The sequence below is a fragment of the Salmo salar genome, chromosome 15, assembly GCF_965601325.2.
Source record: "Salmo salar chromosome 15, fSalSal1, whole genome shotgun sequence".
In the NCBI taxonomy this organism is placed as follows: domain Eukaryota; kingdom Metazoa; phylum Chordata; class Actinopteri; order Salmoniformes; family Salmonidae; genus Salmo; species Salmo salar.
This window is the reverse complement of record NC_138305.1, coordinates 67,094,218-67,114,474: the sequence shown is the minus strand read 5'-3', so window position 1 is coordinate 67,114,474 and position 20,257 is coordinate 67,094,218. Positions and strand designations below refer to the sequence as shown.

General features: G+C 42.6%; 1 protein-coding gene across 1 annotated transcript in view; it reads left to right on the top strand.

Moving 5' to 3' along the window:
- The window catches only part of LOC106571845 (metabotropic glutamate receptor 7), a 136,744-nt gene extending 125,110 nt beyond the window's left edge, over nt 1–11,634 (top strand). The window contains exons 9-10 of the mRNA XM_045695915.2: nt 7,228–7,480; nt 10,483–11,634. Coding sequence (XP_045551871.1) covers nt 7,228–7,480; nt 10,483–10,532 — 303 coding nt within the window. The 3' untranslated portion in view covers nt 10,533–11,634. The remainder of the gene's footprint in view (nt 1–7,227; nt 7,481–10,482) is intronic.
- Nucleotides 11,635–20,257: the final 8,623 nt, after the last annotated feature.

Sequence of the window (20,257 nt, the reverse complement as noted above, 5' to 3'; positions counted from 1 at the left end):
CCCTCTACATCTGCATTCGCTCAGTCAGCCACTCATCAGTCAGCATACAGGCTAATGACTGTGAGAATCACCAGCTTCCAAATCCAACTTGTTTAATGTTCCGCTGCCTTCCATTCACTAGGAATGGAGAATAATCCAACAGTACATAACTGTTGGAATAGAACTACAGTGCATTCGGAAAGTATTCAGGCCCCTTGACTTTTTCCACAGTTCGTTAGGTTACAACCTTATTCTAAAATAGATTAAATCGTTTTTTTTCGTCATCAAGCTGCACACAATACCCCATAATGACTAAGCATAAACAGGTTTTAAGAAATGTTTGCAAATGTGTACAAATTGAAAACAGAAATATGATATTTACATAAGTATTCAGACCGTTTACTCAGTAATTTGTTGAAGCACCTTTGGCAGCAATTAAAGCCAAGAGTCTTCTTGGGTATGAAGCTACAAGCTTGGCACACCTGTATTTGGGGAAATTCTCCCATTCTTCTCTGTAGATCCTCTAAAGCTCTGTCAGGTTGGATGGGGAGCGCCGCTGCACAGCTATTTTCAGGCCTCTCCAGAGATGTTGGATCGGGATTTGGATGGGCTACTCAAGGACATTCAGAGACTTGTACCGAAGCCACTCCTGCATTGTTTTGGCTGAGTGCTTAGGGTCATTATTCTGTTGGAAGGTGAACCTTCGCCCCAGTCTAAGGTCCTGAGCACTCTGGAGCAGGTTTTCATCAAGGATCTCTCTGTACTTTACTCCGCTCATCTTTCCCTCGATCCTGACTAGTCTCCCAGTCCCTGCCACTGAAAAACATCCCCACAGCATGATGCTGCCACCACCATGCTGCACTGTAGGGATGGTGCCAGGTTTTCTCCAGGCGTGACGCTTGGCATTCAGGCCAAAGTGTTCAATCTTGGTTTCATCAGACCAGAGAATCTTGTTTCTCATCGGTCGGTGAGTCCTTCAAGTGGCTTTTGGCAAACCAAGCAGGCTGTCATGTGACTTTTACTGAGGAGGTGCTTCCGTCTGGCCCCTCTCCCATAAAGGCCTGACTGGTGGAGTGCTGCAGAGATTGTTGTCCTTCAGGCCTTTCTCCTCCGATTGCTCAGTTTGGCCGGGCGGCCAGCTCTAGGAAGAACCTTGGTGGTTCCAAACTTTTTCAATTTATGAATGAGGCCACTGTGTTCTTGCGGACCTTCAATGCTGCATAAATGTTTGGTACCCTTCCCCAGGTCTGTGCCTCGACACAATTCTGTCTCGGAGCTCTTCGGACAATTCCTTTGACCTCTAGCTTGGTTTTTGCTCTGACATTCAATGTTAACTCTGGGATCTTATATCGACAGGTGTGTGCCTTTCAAAATCATGTCTAATCAATTGAATTTACCACAGGTGGACTCCAAACAAGTTGTAGAAACATCTCAACAGGATGCACCTGAGCTCAATTTTGAGTCTTATAGAAAAGGGTCTGAATACTTATGTAAATAAGGTATTTCTGTTTTTATTTTTAATACATTTGCAAAAATGTACAAAAACCTGTATTCTCTTTGTCATTATAAGGTATTGTGTGTAGATTGATAAGTAAAACAATGTAGAATAGGTCTGTAATGTAACAAAATGTGGAAAAAGTCAAGGGGTCTGAATACTTTCCGAATGCACTGTACATGTAAGGGATTGTGAATAATTCTGAAATAAACATGTGTACCTGTGTTTAATTAAAGCAAAGATGCAAATAACATTGGAAAATGTGGGTATTACTGTCATTGTCAGCTGTTTTTTAACAAAAATGTAAAACATTCTGGAGTGATCAGGTATCAGGTTCCAGGTTTACCTATTTTATTTGAATGTTTCAAGAATCTCTAAGTAATCTCCAACTGTGTATCATTCATTACATTTGACAAAGTGAAAACCACCTTTGTGAAGAACTCTGTGTTGACTCGTGACATCAAACATCACACAACCAAACTTTTCCCTGAAAGTATAGAAACTTCCACAAGAGTTAACCACACCCGGAAAGGGAAACTCCTGTTAAACCAAACTTTTATACCTCAACACATGTCTTACAAACACTTAAAGTCTTGTAAGATGGCACTTGTGCTTATCTTAACTTCTTAAAGTCAAGCTGCCAAGTTAGATTTTCCGGGGTTAAAGATGTCTGGCAAGAAGCATTTCCTCCTTTAACTTTTAAGGGGGTGGGAAAATAGCATCTTCTGCAGTTGCATCTCCCAATCCGCTTGTATTTCAGCAAATAACTTTATTTGACAAGAGTTAGACTTGACATTTTCTTTGTCAAGGTGCTCTGCCTTCCTGAATTGATACTCTGGATGCCTATTGACTGTGTCTGCCTGGGATTCCACATCTGGAACCTCAAACAACATGCAATTCTCACCAAAGCTTTACAATCAACAGAAGGAGAACTGCGGGAACCAGGGGCATTAAGTTAAGCCTCATCCTTATTTTAGTGCTTAGAGATTGAGACCGTCTTCTGAAAGGGGGGATATCTTTTTTAACAAGAAAGCACCAGGCCAAGAGGGTAACCTTAAAGGATATAATAAACTGAGTATATCTACACCAGCCTAGCCCAGGCATGGACATTTGCAGCAGGTGAGTGACATCCAATTAGATAGTTTATGAGAAGCCCATTCATAAGCAGTTCGGGAGAAGCGGGTCCCCAGAGCAGCACGCAGACACACTTCTTCCTGAACTGGCTAAGCTGTGCCAGGCTGGGAAAGTAGGCCACCCAAAACAAGAGACTTGCAGGTAGATGAGAGGAGAATGCAAATCCCCTAGATCCATTATTGAAGGCTTTCTCCACCAGGGCAGGAGAGCATCCTAATTGTCACTTTTCTGAATGGTGTCTTTATCGCTGTGTGCATTTATAATCCACATTTTATACTAGACAAAATTGCCTGTGCTGTAAGTACATCCCTAGTGGATATAATTATCTAAAAACCTTTAATCAGTTTTTTGTCTGGGTAGATAGAAGGCGGTTTGGTTTCTTGTTATCTGGATGTTGGCATTTGGCGATGCTCATGATTGAGATGGTAAAACTCAGGCTCAATCATTTGATTCCTGAATCTTAATAAATCGTTACTGCAGCTATAAATAGAGAGTTGCCAAGCAGTTGTGAAATTTAATTCATGTATTTATTTATGTTAAAGCAACAGGAATTCATTATAAATGCTCTGTGACAAGCTAAACATTCATGTGGTGGATGAGAGGGAATGCGAATTTGGGTCAAGCTCCCACTGAAGCACTCTGAAAAACCCTGTCTGTGTGACAACAGCTAGGACAGCTAACGACCAAAATTGTGTTACCATGTGTGTGCGTGACTATGTATGTGCGCGTTTGTGCATGTGCATGCATGCGTCTGTATGTGTATGACTCTTACACTTCTTGTGGGTTACTGTACAGTAGAAAAATCTAGTCTCTTACATAGTCAATAAATCTATTTTGATATGGTCAGCATTGCAGTAGATAATCTCATTACAAGCTTATTTTAGAAGTGTTTAAGTAGCTTTGACCAAACTATGTGGTGGTGATGGTGGTAGTCTTGCTATGGATACCAAACATGGAAGCATAGCAAGGGGTGGAGATCCTCTTGTGATGAGATATTATAAAACCAATCACACGCGCTGTAAATTGACAGCAATCCAGAATTCCATTCTCTTCTGTTTACAATGGCGCAGAAAGGCACGCGCTGAGAAGAGCTTGATCTGAGCATCATGGTATTCATATGGTTATTAATGCATGGTGAGCCAGATCTCTCGCTCTAATGTTTCTCCGCAGAGAGATAGAGAGATGGAGAGAGGGAGAGAGTGTGCAAAGGAGAGAGGAGAGAGAGATAAACACTGTGAACGAGGGAGAGAGAGCAAGAGGAGAGGCAATACTAGAAGCTATTGGCATGTTGATGATATTGGTATTTGAATGAGTTGCGGAGATCAGATGGCATGACTGGCATGTAAATGTCTCTCTGTAGATTGTGTGCAAGGCATTACTATGGCTGGTGCTATTTACTGTGGAAAACACTATGCAAATGGTGACATTTTCTCTCCAACCGATTCAGAGTTGTTCTACCATGCAGACCTTTACAACTGTATCCTCTTTGCTACAGGTTGTCAGAGAAGGTACAAGAGTGGCATTTCACTCTTTCAAGTGTCATAGCTCAGTTTTGAGTAGCTTTTGATGGACTTCAAACACAGAGATACGCCCTCTAATGTGTTTCAGCCTAATCTAAGACTCTTGAAGGACCTCTTGTGGGTCTGTGAACTACATGGCTGATTGAAGGATGATTGCCTTTTAAGAATAGAGTTAAATAATTCAGAACACACCCAAGATATAGCCCAGAGTGTTTAAAAATGTAAGTATAAATGGTGTTACGTAAGTAAAATAAAAAAAAGGGGATAAAAGCACCTAGTGGTCTTAATACAATTCTGACAAACATGAGCAATGTGATGATTTTGTGAAATAATCCTAAACCGCCCACTACAGTACATGTCTTTGGTCTTTGACTGTGGCTTGAAAACGGCAAGCCTAATATGTGTTTATGTTGCTTAATCTTCTTAAAGGGGCAGTGCAGTCAAAATCATGATTTTTCTGTGTTTTATATATAAACTGCCTTAGGCATGCTGCAAGGAGGCATGAGGACTGCAGATGTGGCCAGGGCAATAAATTGCAATGTTCGTACTGTGAGACACCTAAGACAGCACTGTAGGGAGACAGGACGGACAGCTGATCGTCCTCGCAGTGGCAGAAAACGTGTAACAACACCTGCACATGATCGATACATCCGAACATCACACCTGCGGAACAGGTACAGGATGGCAACAACAACTGCCCGAGTTACACCGGGAACGCACAATCCCTCCATCAGTGCTCAGATTGTCTGCAGTAGGCTGAGAGAGGCTGGACTGAGGAGGCCTGTTGTAAGGCAGGTCCTCACCAGACATCACCGGCAACAACGTCGCCTATGGGCACAAACCCACCGTCGCTGGACCAGACAGGACTGGCAAAAAGTGCTCTTCACTGACGAGTCGTGGTTTTGTCTCACCAGGGGTGATGGTCGGATTCGCGTTTATCGTCGAAGGAATGAGCGTTACACCGAGGCCTGTACTCTGGAGCGGGATCGATTTGGAGGTGGAGGGTCCGTCATGGTCTGGGGCGGTGTGTCACAGCATCATCGGACTGAGCTTGTTGTCACTGCAGGCAATCTCATCGCTGTGCGTTACAGGGAAGACATCCTCCTCCCTCATGTGGTACCCTTCCTGCAGGCTCATCCTGACATGACCTTCCAGCATGACAATGCCACCAGCCACACTGCTCGTTCTGTGCGTGATTTCCTGCAAGACAGGAATGTCAGTGTTCTGCCATGGCCAGCAAAGAGCCCAGATCTCAATCCCATTGAGCACGTCTGGGACCTGTTGGATCAGGGTGAGGGCTAGAGCCATTCCCCCCCAGAAATGTCTGGGAACTTGCAGGTGCCTTGGTGGAAGAGTGGGGTCACATCTCACAGCAAGAACTGGCAAATCTGGTGCAGTCCATGAGGAGGAGATGCACTACAGTACTTAATGCAGCCGGTGGCCACACCAGATACTGACTGTTAGTTTTGATTTTGACCCCCCCCCCCCCCCCTTTGTTCAGGGACACATTATGACATTTCTGTTAGTCACATGTCTGTGGAACTTGTTCAGTTTATGTCTCAGTTGTTGAATCTTTTTATATATTTACCCATGTTAAGTTTGCTGAAAATAAACGCAGCTGACAGTGAGGACGTTTCTTTTTTGCTGAGCTTATTTCCACGCTGAGGTTGGAATAATACTGTGAAATTGTGAAAAGACCACCTGAAATATCAGGTTGTTTTCCATGGGTGGGGTTTTGGACTGCCTGGCGACATAACCAGGCAATATAAGTTAATAGACCAATAACAAATAGTGTTTGCCTCCTCCCTGCCAATAACAGCTAGTTTTCAGGTTACATATCCCTCCCAGTAGGTACCTCCAATGAGACCCCTCATTCAGACTACTCCCAGACAGTCCTAGCAAAATTATTGTATGAGAAATAGCTTTTTGCTAAGAAGCTATTTCTGTTTCTTTTTGACAATTTTTATTGAAAACAATCACATTAAAGTACTTAATTGTTACCTAGAAGGTATTGGATATTGAGATAAAAACGGCTGCATTGGACCTTTAAATGTACAGTTAAATACATCAGTCAGACCTAGGCCAGTCCAATGACTAATTTGAAGGTGCTAGATGGAGTTAAATTAGCTAATTCAGTTCTTTCTGGTCAATGGTCTCCAAAGAGTAAGGTGAAGGAAGGAAGTCGTATAAGGGCATATAGCACCCACCATTTTTAGCCAAAATGCTCAATATGCATCAGCTATCGCAGTGTATTTGTATTTGTATTTATTATGGATCCCCATTAGCTGCCGCCAATGCAGTAGCTACTCTTCCTGGGGTCCAGCAAAATTAAGGCAGTTTATACAATTTTAAAAACATTACAATACATTCATAGATTTCACAACACACTGTGTGCCCTCAGGCCCCTACTCCACCACTACCACATATCTACTGTACTAAATCCATGTGTATGTATAGTGCGTATGTTATCTTTGTGTGTGTGTGTGTGTGTGTGTGTGTGTGTGTGTGTGTGTGGTGTGTGTGTGTGTGTGTGTGTGTGTGTGTGTGTGTGTGTGTGTGTGTGTGTGTGTGTGTGGGGGCGTGTGCAATGAGTGAATCATGCCAATTAAGACACAGCCAACTGCTCAGTTACTGTTGCTACATACACTATGGATAGTAAGTGCCTCATAAATGCTGCAGGAGTACGAATGGTTGGAATACAAGTGGTATCTTTTCCCCCACAGCATCAGAGCGCAAACATAGAACCACCAATGGAGAAATTAACAATAAGTAAATGTGTGGTGCTTTTTGCTTTACTCTAGGTAAGGCCAATTTTTCCTCAGTGGTTATCCATCAAGACCACCTACAGGCATCTCTGGGGTATGACTATGATAGGTTTCACTCTTGCCTCTCTCCCTCATCCATACATCAAGACCAACCTGTAGATAGGACTGGGTGAGTGCTTGATAAGGGTTATGGGGGGTTTTACTGCATGAGACTATATTCTAACTAGTGTGGCTTCTCTCTCTCTCATCCCCTTTTCCCCTCCTCTCTCTCCCTCTCTTTCTCTCTCTCTCTCACCCCCCTCTCACCTCACTTTCCCCCTCCCCTCCTCCACAGCTGTACATCCAGACGACTACCCTCACCATCTCTATGAACCTCAGTGCCTCTGTAGCTCTGGGGATGCTCTACATGCCCAAGGTGTACGTCATCATCTTCCACCCAGAGCTTAATGTGCAGAAGAGGAAGAGGAGCTTCAAGGCTGTGGTCACTGCCGCCACCATGTCCTCCCGTCTCTCTGTGAAGCCCAGCGAGAGGCCCAACGGAGAGGCCAAATCTGAGCTGTGTGAAAACCCACCCACCGACCCCATGAGTGAGTCATGCAAATGGCAATGAACTTATTCTTTAACAACAACATTTGGCTGCATAGTATCTCCAGTAGTTTAAGTACCAGCACAATTTAATTATTTACATTCCTAGTTGATGTTTACATGTAACTCCATGGTATTTGTGACATCCCATGACACATACCGAGAGGAGTGAGATCCCTGCTCACTATGAGTCAGTCACATAGCAAAGCCCACTGTGCCGAGAATTAGATAATATGCTATCAGACAGAGATAAATTCATCCAAAAGTTCATCCAAAAGTTCAGGAAGTGCACACGGGAGCATGCTATTCAATTCGTATTTGACTGCTTAACCAATATGAGGGCCTTTCCTGTAGAGTGACATTAATAGGCCTTTTGCTTTAGTGTAGCTGGTAGCTAAGAGCACAGGAGGTCTGTGTTAAAGACTAGTAATGAGGAAAGATTATCTATAACACCAGTTGTGTGTCGTTGACACCACTGTTTGTGTGGTGAAGTGAGCTTGATGGTGTTAATTATGATAATATCATAATGTTGAAATGCAGAGACCAACATGACTGGTGGGGATTAAGATATTGATATTATACCTGTGATGGGCAGGATTAATGTAAACCATGTATCTCCAATTTGCAATGAGTATAAAATAATATTGAGTTGCACTTCCGTTTGCCCTCAGAACAGCCTACATTCGTCAAGTTGGCTGGATGTCCTTTGGGTGGTGGACCAATCTTCATACACATGGAAAACTGTTGAGCGTGAAACCCAGCAGCGTTGCAGTTATTGACACACTCAAACCAGTGCTCCTGGCACCTACTACCATACCTCGTTCAAAGGCATTTAAAACTTTTGTCTTGCCCATTCTCTCTCTAAATGGCACACATACACAATCCATGTCTCAATTGTCTCAAGGCTTAAAAATCCTTATTTAACTGGTCTACACAGCTGTAAGTGTGACATCAATAAGGGATCATAGCTTTTACCTGGTCAGTCTATGTCATGGAAAGACCAGGTGGTCCTAATGTTTTGTACACTCAGTGTATATTGCCCTTATATGAGCTCCATGCTTCTCTTATTTTTCTACACTAAATCAAGAAATGATTGACAGGCCATGGTAATAACACAGTTCCCGTTGGCCCTATATCTCTACCAATCGTATGGCACACACCAATAGGGTTGCAAAATTCCTGCTTATTCCCTCCTGATTCCGGGAATCCTTCAACCCTTCCAGGAATTTTGCAACCTTACACACCACACATGGTATCCACAGGTGTGCCCCTCTCTCAATTACAGCTCTGATATGACAGCTTTCCATGGAAATTCCGCCAAATGCCCTGTGACGTTCATTGTCATCTGTGTAATGAGCTGGAGTGTGTGTGTGTATGTGTGTAATTGTGTGAGTGTGAGTGAGAGAGAGGGCTTGCATCAGGAGAGTAACATCATCTCCCTGCCAGTGACACACTCATGGAGCGAACACACTGTATAGGGGGCCGACTGCTGTCGTTGCAGCGCATCCCAAGTAGGGCTGGCGGAGCACAGACGGAGCTCATCTCTGAGAGGCACTCCCAAATGTACACTGTGTCATCTGCTCTGTGCGTCTCTCACCTTCTTTCTCCCCTACACACACTTCTTATCGCCTCCCCTCCCCTCGCCCCATCTCTCTCCTCCCATCGCCCTTCTATTTTAGCAGCAGTGAAAATTACATTTATTAATGGCAAATGTATGCGCATGACCGCCTCAAAACTTGAACTGCAGCTCCTTGGCCCCTGGAGACTGTCCGTCAGCCCCTGTAACCGTCACAGCGCCAAATAGTGCTTTTCAGGAGGGATCATCTCGGACTGATCTGACTCATAATGATTTAGAGTTATTAAGTAAGAGCATTAGTAGCTTTGATGATTCTACAGTACATCACTATCGATATTAGTCCTAATATCTCTATGATTATCCCTTGCAGAGATGTGAGGGATCATTTTGAGATATTGGAGATGTATCTTCACTGTCCCCATGGTGATTATTAGCAGTGTGGATGAATTTAAGATTTTTACATCAATTTTGGTATGATGACCAATCAATACCATGAAAAGGGAATTATCACCCAACCGAGACCGTGAAGAGAGAGGGAGAAAAAGTCGTTTCCAGTGAGCTGAATACACTGCACTATATTTTGGAAGGTTAAAGAGATATGTAGATATCTACATACAGTATATCACACACACGCATTGTATGCATGCGTGCCACACACACACACACACACACACATACACACACAGCCAAATCATTGCATTCTCCTTGAAAATATGAGCTTTTTTTATACCAACCGCACACACATACAGCTACGGCTGCTTATGGGCTAACTGCAAAAATATATTGCACATTTACACATGTTTTATTCATCATAGTCAATGACCAAGACTACAAAATAATACTGTAAGGTGGTAAGACTCTAATTGCACATCCCATGGGAGTTCACCATGGCAACATTTACAGCATTAAGAAGAGGAGTTTACAAAGCTACAGTATGTCTCTGCTTTAAGAAGTGCAATGTGCACCGACCTTCTCCACTAGGCATGAGCGATAACACTGCATCGGTGGAGTCAAGCACAGTACACAACAGTACCTACCTTGATTCTCAGCAACAGTCTGGCCCGTTTCCATGGCAATATAGAGACTGGGATCACATCACCTGCCCTAGCGTTTGTTAGGTGACCACTTGTGTGGTGTTTGTGTGTGTGGTTTTTTTGCTGGTTAGTATCTGAAAATAGAAACCAGAGTTTGACTCAGTCGTATTGCGAAGTGACACAATGCACTAAACCAGGCAGCTATTGTGCAATGATTGTGAACAGTGTACGTTCACTTGCATGAATGTATGATAGAGTTGGAGGGTATTTATATATTATGCATGTAAATATCTTATTTTATGTATGTCTGTGTATGTTTGTGCATTGCTTATTGTACAGTAATTTGTTGCTCTGTTGGATGCCATTATAATCTTTGACCTACCTCGCTTCTCAGGTCAAGCTACGAAGAAAACATATGTGAGTTACAACAACCTCAGGATCTGATGAGTTCCCAGGGAATGCTCCATGTCCTTACTCTGTGATGATGACCAAGACTAGGGATCACAGGAAGAGAATACCGGGACAGGGACACTACCTACCTATGCACTCCAGGACTCTGGTTGGTGTCAACCTTTATCATTGTTGTCTTCTGAAGAGGAGGATGGCAGGGGGAAAGGGAAAACGAAGGGATGGAGATATTTGACATGAGGAGTGAATGAATGATGAAGATACAAACACAGCCCTGGTCCATTCTGTTCTGATCTGTTCTAGAACCAGACCCTGGAACCTCTCTGTAGGGTTTTCCATTAACAGTGAGTGAACAACCTCTGTGATACAGGTGTCGGACTAAGTAATCGCTGAAAAAAATATGTCTGAACAGTTTATTTCAACAGTTTTCAAATGATTTTGTGTAATATCCATTAAAGTCATATTCTCTTGCAGTGCTCATGGTTTGTTTTTAAGTTAAGTGAGTTCCTTGTGCCTGATCTTTCATTTTTTCTGACATAACATTGTTGAATTTTGATTGAATAACTTTAATTAGCAAGCTCCGCCACATGCATTTTGCTTTATGAAATCAATTCAAATCAGCCATTTTAACACAAATAACTATGTCAGAGTGACGGGCAATGTATCTATATTTTTTTGTAAATATCTGAGAGTATTTTCGTGTTTGGATGACAACAAAAGAATATATCCAGTCTATGTTTGATTGGCTTTGGATGGTAAGGAAAAAGCAGCACAAAGTGTTCACATTGCATGTGCCAATGTTTGTCTTTTCTATTTGATGTAAAACAAAAAAAGATCAATTAATTCTTTAAATGACTATGATGTTAACCATCATTCTGCAGTTTATTCATTTCTTTTAAAGAAATTACCTGATTTATAAGAGAATATGGCTTTAATCTGTTATTAAAATGGACCCCTCTGCATCTGCAAGCATGTTTGATTTATATAGTTTTGTACAGAGTACATTGTGTTTAATTATCAATGGTGTGTGGAAAAAAACATTAATATTGAAACATTCATGCAAGTATGCTGTGATGTTGTCTGTCCAATTATCAACATGTAATAAAATAATTTTGTTATCTTTTATACAATCAAACAATGATTATACAATCATTATTTGTGTGTGTGCACGTGTGAATACGTGTGTGTGTTTGTGTTCGTCAATATTCGTTTGGTTCTGTTTAGATGTGGACCCATACTGATTGGGACCACCCTCGTTGGGCAGAACGTGTTGCACCTGTCACCTCAATTGTCAGACGATAGTTTTACACGTGCTGGTACAGGTGATATTTAATCACTCTTATTTAGTTGTCATTGTAAGAATATTTCGAAGATAAATACACAACGCAGAGGACTAAAGGTCAAGAGAGGACTAAAGGTCAAGAGAGTACTAACGGTCAATAGGGAATTATCAATGGAAATATTTGTTTTCAGTTCAACATCTGTTTAGAACCTGTGTAGGAATGTCAGTCCTGGACTCATAGCTACGTGTGCCACGTTTTCATTGTTCGGAACCCCGATCTGCCAACGGGACCCCTAGCCAACAGCCAATGGAACAGCAGGGAGCGAAATTGAAATCATCAAAAATCGAATTGTTTCAATTTCTCAAACATATGACTATTTTACACCATTTTAAAGATACACTTCTCCTGAATCCAGCCACGTTGCCCAATTTCAAAAAGGCTTTACAGCGAAAGCAAAACATTAGATTATGTTAAGCCACAAAGCCATTTTCCTAGCAAGGAGATGTGTCACAAAAACCCAAAATCCAGCTAAAATGAAGCACTAACCTTTGACGATCTTCATCAGATGACACTCCTAGGACATCATGTTACACAATACATGTATGTTTTGTTCGATCAAGTTCATATTTATATCCAAAAACAGCATTTTACATTGGCGCGTGATGTTGAGAAAATGATTTGCCTCCAAATCTTCCGGTGAATGTGCACATTCACTTACAAAAATACTCATCATAAACGTTGACAAAATATATAACAATTATTTAAAGAATTATAGATATACTACCTCTTAATGGTTTGCTGATCTTCGGCAGAATGCACTCGGAAGGACTCCCACTTCCACAAGAAATGTTCATTTGTTTGATAAAGTCCATCATTTATGTCCAAATACCTCCGTTTTGTTGGCGCGTCCAGAACACTATTCCAAAGGCACGAGACAGGGGCGCAAATCAATAAACGAAAAGCTCAAAAGTTCTATTACCGTTTGTAGAAACATGTCAAACGCTGTTTCCAATCAAACCGTAGGGTGTTTTTAACATAAACAATCAATAATATTCCAACAGGACAATAGCGTATTCATTACAGAAGAAAAATAAAAATGCTATCCATGCGTGAAAGCGCATGAAGTAACAACATGACCTCAGACAATCCACTGCTTCAACCGGCAGTTATTCGGTCAAAATTCACCATAGAATACTCAAACAACTTTGTAAAGACTGTTGACATCTAGTGGAAGCCTTAGGAAGTGCAAGTTGACCCCACAGACACTGTAGTTTCAATAGAAAATGGTCTGAAAGACTACAAGTGTCAGATCTCCCTCTTCCTGGTTGGATTGTTCTCAGGTTTTTGCCTGCCATATGAGTTCTGTTATACTCACAGACATCATTCAAACAGTTTTAGAGACTTCAGAGTGTTTTCTATCCAAATCTACTAATACACTGCTCAAAAAAATAAAGGGAACACTTAAACAAGACAATGTAACTCCAAGTCAATCACACTTCTGTGAAATCAAACTGTCCACTTAGGAAGCAACACTGATTGACAATACATTTCACATGCTGTTGTGCAAATGGAATAGACAACAGGTGGAAATTATAGGCAATTAGCAAGACACCCCCAATAAAGGAGTGGTTCTGCAGGTGGGGACCACAGACCACTTCTCAGTTCCTATGCTTCCTGGTTAATGTTTTGGTCACTTTTGAATGCTGGCGGTGCTTTCACTCAAGTGGTAGCATGAGACGGAGTCTACAACCCACACAAGTGGCTCAGGTAGTGCAGCTCATCCAGGATGGCACATCAATGCGAGCTGTGGCAAGAAGGTTTGCTGTGTCTGTCAGTGTAGTGTCCAGAGCATGGAGGCGCTACCAGGAGACAGGCCAGTACATCAGGGGACGTGGAGGAGGCCGTAGGAGGGCAACAACCCAGCAGCAGGACCGCTACCTCCACCTTTGTGCAAGGAGGAGCAGGAGAAGCACTGCCAGAGCCCTGCAAAATGACCTCTAGCAGGCCACAAATGTGCATGTGTCTGCTCAAACGGTCAGAAACAGACTCCATGAGGGTGGTATGAGGGCCCGACGTCCACAGGTGGGGGTTGTGCTTACAGCCCAACACCGTGCAGGACGTTTGGCATTTGCCAGAGAACACCAAGATTGGCAAATTCGCCACTGGTGCCCTGTGCTCTTCACAGATGAAAGCAGGTTCACACTGAGCACGTGACAGACGTGACAGAGTCTGGAGACGCCGTGGAGAATGTTCTGCTGCCTGCAACATCTTCCAGCATGACCGGTTTGGCGGTGGGTCAGTCATGGTGTGGGGTGGCATTTCTTTGGGGGGCCGCACAGCCCTCCATGTGCTCGCCAGAGGTAGCCTGACTGCCATTAGGTACCGAGATGAGATCCTCAGACCCCTTGTGAGACCATATGCTGGTGCGGTTGGCCCTGGGTTCCTCCTAATGCAAGACAATGCTAGACCTCATGTGGCTGGAGTGTGTCAGCAGTTCCTGCAAGAGGAAGGTATTGATGCTATGGACTGGCCCGCCCGTTCCCCAGACCTGAATCCAATTGAGCACATCTGGGACATCATGTCTCGCTCCATCCACCAACGCCACGTTGCACCACAGACTGTCCAGGAGTTGGCGGATGCTTTAGTCCAGGTCTGGGAGGAGATCCCTCAGGAGACCATCCGCCACCTCATCAGGAGCATGCCCAGGCATTGTAGGGAGGTCATACACGCACGTGGAGGCCACACACACTACTGAGCCTCATTTTGACTTGTTTTAAGGACATTACATCAAAGTTGGATCAGCCTGTAGTGTGGTTTTCCACTTTAATTTTGAGTGTGACTCCAAATCCAGACCTCCATGGGTTGATAAATTGGATTTCCATTGATTACTTTTGTGTGATTTTGTTGTCAGCACATTCAACTATGTATAGAAAAAATAATTTAATAAGATTATTTCTTTCATTCAGATCTAGGATGTGTTGTTTAAGTGTTCCCTTTATTTTTTTGAGCAGTATAATATGCAAATATTTGACTCTGAGCCCGAGTAGTAGGCCGTTTAATTTGGGTACGTTTTTCATCCGGCCGTGAAAATACTGCCCCCTATAGCGAAGAGGTTAAACAGGGGAAACAAGCTGAGACACAGTCTCTTTTACAGTTGTGCCCTGTGATACAACAACACAAACAACACAGCAGTTAATAAGAATTTAAAACCAAACAAAATTAAAACATACAAAGTACAAGATGGAGATTAAAAATATTAAAATAAACTTCTATAAGAAAAACACACATCACAAAAAGCATTACAAATGTGCATTTAAACTGTCTTACAGGCGCCAAAACATCTAACTGGAGTTCTCTCTGCAATTCATTCCATGAGTGTGGAGCATGATATTCAAATGTGGGGTATCTCTAACGCTAGTATGTCCTGTGGCCGAGTCTGATAAATACTGTTTGACCACTGGATTCTTGAGTTAAGATAATTAGGAAGTTTCTGTAAGACAGCTTTATAAACATATATCAACCAGTGTCTGGCCCTTCTAAAAGTCAGGAAGTCCCAGCCAACCGAAGTGTACAAAAGGCAATCACGTGTCCAAAAGTTTGCACCAGTAACAAAGCCCAACACTGCATGTGTATCGTGCATCATCCATGTGCATCATCCAAATTCTTGGATGCACTGACATAAAATGGGGATCCATAAGAAATGGGGATCCATAATAAATAGAAATATAAATTGTACAATATGTACAAAAATTCTTTAATCTCTGTCAAGTTGGTTGATGATCATTGCTAGACAGCCATTTTGAAGTCTTTTTTTCAAGCTGATTTAACTAAGCAACTCCAGTGAATACTTGGCCTTGTGTTAAAGGTTATTGTCGTGCTGAAAGGGGAATTTGTCTCCCAGTGTCTGTTGGAAAGCAGACTGAACCAGGTTTTCCTCTAGGATTGTGCCTGTGCTTAGCTTTATTCCGTTTATTTTTATATTTAAAAATTCCCTAGTACTTGCCGATGACAAGCATACCCATAAGATGATGCAGCCACCACCATAACTAAAAAATGAAGAGCGGTACTCAGTGATGTGTTGTGTTGGATTTGCCCAATATCTAACAATTTGTATTCAGGATATAACGTTCATTTCTTTGCCACCTATTTTGCAGTTTTATTTTAGTGCCTTATTGCAAAGAGGATGCATGTTTTGAAATAGTTGTATTCTGTACAGGTTTCCTTCTTTTTCACTCTGTCATTTAGGTTAGTATTGTGGAGTAACTACACTATTGTTGATCCATCCCCAGTTTTCTCCTATCACAGCCATTAAACTCTGTAACTGTTTTAAAGTCACCATTGGCCTCATTGTGAAATCCCTAAACAGTTTCCTTCCTTTGCGCCAACTGAGTTAGGAAGGACGGCTGTATCTTTGTAGTCTGTGGGTGTATTGATACACCATCCAAATTATAATGAATAACTTTGCCATGCTCAAAGGGATATTCAAAGTCTGCTTTTGGAATATTTAGCCATCTACCAATAGGCGCTCTTCTTTGTGAGGCATTGGAAAACCTCCCTGCGTTTCATGGCTCTCTCGGGCTCTCTGATGTGGACATGGCTCTCTCGGGATATGCTGTCGGAGTCGGTACAGTCACCTGGATTCTTTGAACGTCGTGCAGACAGGAATAAACATCTCTCCGGAAAGAATTAAGGGTGGAGGTGTATGTTTCATGATTAACGACTCATGGTATAATTTTAACAACATGCAGGAACTCAAGTCCTTTTGTGCACCTGACCTAGAATTCCTCACAATCAAATGCCGATCATATTATCTCCCAAGAGAATTCTACTCGGTCATTGTCACAGCCGTGTATATTCCACCCTCAAGCCGATACCACGACGGCCCTCAAGGAACTTCACTGGACTTTATGCAAACTGGAAACCATATATCCTGAGGCTGCATTTATTGTAGCTGGGGATTTTAACAAAGCGAATTTGAGAACAAGGCCACCTAAATTCTATCATCATATTGACTGTAGCACTCGTGCTGGCAAAACTCTGGATCACTGCTACTCTAACTTCCGTGATGCACACAAGGCCCTCCCCACTCTCCTTTCAGGAAATCTGACCACGACTCCATTTTGCTCCTACCTTCCTATAGGCAGAAGCTAAAACAGGATGTACCCGTGCTGAGAACTATTCAACACTGCTCTGACCAATCAGAATCCATGCTACAAGATTGTTTTGAACACGCGGACTGAGACATGTTCCGGGTAGCCTCAGAGAATAATATAAACGTATACACTAATTCGGTGAGTGAGTTTATAAGGAAGTGCATAGGAGATGTTGTACCCACTGTGACTATTAAAACCTACCCTAACCATAAACTGTGGATAAAATGGCAGGATTTACGCAAAACTGAAAGTGCGAGCAACTGTATTTAACCATGGAAAGGTGACTGGGATTATGGCCGAATACAAAGAGTGTAGTTATTCCCTCCGCAAGGCAATCAAACAAGCGAAATGTCAGTATAGAGACAAAGTGGAGTCGCAATTCAATGGCTCAGACACGAAACATATGTGGCAGGGTCTACAGACAATCATAGACTATAAAAGAAAAATCAGCCACATCACGGACACTGACGTCTTGCTTCCAGACAATCTAAACACCTTCTTTGCCAGCTTTGAGTATAATACAATGCCACCAATGCGGCCCGCTACCAAGGACTGTGGAATCTCCTTCTCCGTGGCTGATGTGAGTAAGATTTTTAAACATGTTAACCCTTGCAAGGCTGCCGGTCCAGAAGGCATCCCTAGCCACGTCCTCAGAGTATGCGAAGAACAGCTGGCTGGTGTGTTTACGGACAAATTCAATCTCTCTCTATCCCAGTCTGCTGTCCCAACATGCTTCAAGATGGCCACCAGAAGGCAAAGGTAACTGAACTAAATGACTATCGCCCCGTACTCACTTCTGTCATCATGAAGTGCTTTCAGAGACTAGTTAAGGATCGTATCACCTCCACCTTACCTGTCACCCTACACCCACTCCAATTTGCTTACCGCCCCAATAGGTCCAAAGAAGATGCAATCGCCATAACACTGCACACTGCCCTGTCCCATCTGGACAAGAGGAATACATATGTAAGAATTCTGTTCATTGACTATAGCTCAGCATTCAACACCATAGTACCCTCCAAGCTCATCATTTAGCTTGAGGCCCGGGGTCTCAACCCCACCCTGTGCAGTTGGGTCCTGGATTTCCTGATGGGCCGCCCCCAGGTCATGAAAGTAGGTAACAACATCTCCGCTTTGCTGATCCTCAACACTGGGGCCCACAAGGGTGTGTGCTCAGCTCCCTCCTGTACTCCCTGTTCACCCAAGACTGTGGCCATGCACGCGTCCAACTCAATCATCAAGTTTGCAGTCGACGCAACAGTAGTAGGCTTGTTTACTAACAATGACGAGACAGCCTACAGGGAGGAGGTGAGGGCATCCGGAGTGTGTTGTCAGGAAAAGAACCTCTCACTCAACATCAACAAAACAAAGGAGATGATAGTGGACTTCAGGAAACAGCAGAGGGAGCACCCCCCTATCCACATCGAAGGGACAGCAGTGGAGAGGGTGGAAAGTTTTAAGTTCCTTGGCGTACACATCACGGACAAACTGAAATGGTCCATCCACATAGACAGTGTGGTGAAAAAGGCACAACAGCTCCTCTTCAACCTCAGGGGGCTGAAGAAATTTGGCTCGTCATCTAAAACCCTCACAAACTTTTACAGATGCACAATTGAGAGCATCCTGTCGGGCTGTATCACCGCCTGGTATGGCAACTGCACCACCCTCAACCGCAAGGCTCTCCAGAGGGTGGTGCGGTCTGCACAACGCATCACCGTGGGCAAACTACCTGCTCTCCAGGACACCTACAGCACCCGATGTCACAGGAAGGCCAAAAATATAATCAAGGACAACAACAACCCAAGCCACTGCCTGTTCACCCTGCTACCATCCAGAAGGTGAGGTCAGTACAGGTGCATCAACGCTGGGCCCGAGAGTCTGAAAAAACAGCTTCTATCTCAAGGCCATCAGACTGTTAAACAGTCATCGCTAACAGAGAGAGGCTGCTGCCTCCATACAGACTTGAAATCATTGTCCACTTTTGTAATGCCACTGTAATAATGTTTACATATCTTGCATTACTCATCTCATATGTACTGTATATAACGTAGTTTATGCCATCTACTGCATCTTGCCTATGACGCTCTGTCATTGCTCATCCATATATTTATTTATATGCACACTACCGTTCAAAAGTTTGGGGTCACTTAGAAATGTCCTTGTTTTTGAAAGAAAAGCACATTTTTTGTATCATGCATCATTCTATTCTGGTTAGAGACAGTTTACGCTGTTCTGTGAAGGGAGTAGTCCAAGGCGTTGTACGAGATCTTCAGTTTCTTGTCAATTTCTCGCATGGAATAGCCTTCATTTCTCAGAACAAGAATAGACTGACGAGTTTCAGAAGAAAGTTCTTTGTTTCTGGCCATTTTGAGCCTGTAATCGAACCCACAAATGCTGATGCTCCATATACTCAACTAGTCAAAAGAAGGCCAGTTGTATTGCTTCTTTAATCAGTACAGCAGTTTTCAGCTGTGCTAACAGTATTGCAAAAGGGTTTTCTAATGATCAATTAGCCTTTTAAAATTATAAACTTGGATTAGATAACACAACGTGCCATTGGATCACAGGAGTGATGGTTGCTGATAATGGTCCTCTGTACGCCTTGGTAGATATTCCCCCAAGAAATCTGCCGTTTCCAGCTACAATAGTCATTTACAACATTAACAATGTCTACACTCTATTTCTGATCAATTTGATGTTATTTTAATGGTCAAAGAATGTGGTTTTCTTTCAAAAACAAGGACATTTCTAAGTGGCCCCTTAACTATTGAATGGTAGTTTATACATTGTTATTCCATTCCTTACTTAGATTTGGGTGTTTTAGGAAGTTGTTGTGGAATAGTTAGATGACATGTTAGATCGGTCGGAACTAGAAGCACAAGCATTTCGCTACACTCGCAATAACTTCTGCTAACCATGTGTATGTGACCAATAACATTTTATTTGATTTAGTCTTTGTGGTTGAATCTATGTTTGAAATTCACTGCTCGACTGAGGGACCTTACAGATGATTGAATGTGTGGGCTATAGAGATGAGATGGTCATTCCAAAATCATGATAAACACTATTATTGAGTCCATGCAACTTATTACGTGACTTGTTAAGCATATTTTTACTCCTGAACTTATTTAGGCTTGCCATAACAAAGGGGTTGAATACTTACTGACTCAAGATATTTCAACTTTCCATATTTTATTCATTTGTAAAAATTTCTAAAAACATAATTCCACTTTGCCATTGTGGGGTATTGTGTATTGGCCAGTGACACAAAATCTCAATTTAATTTATTTAAAATTCAAGTTGTAGCACAACAAATGATGTAGAA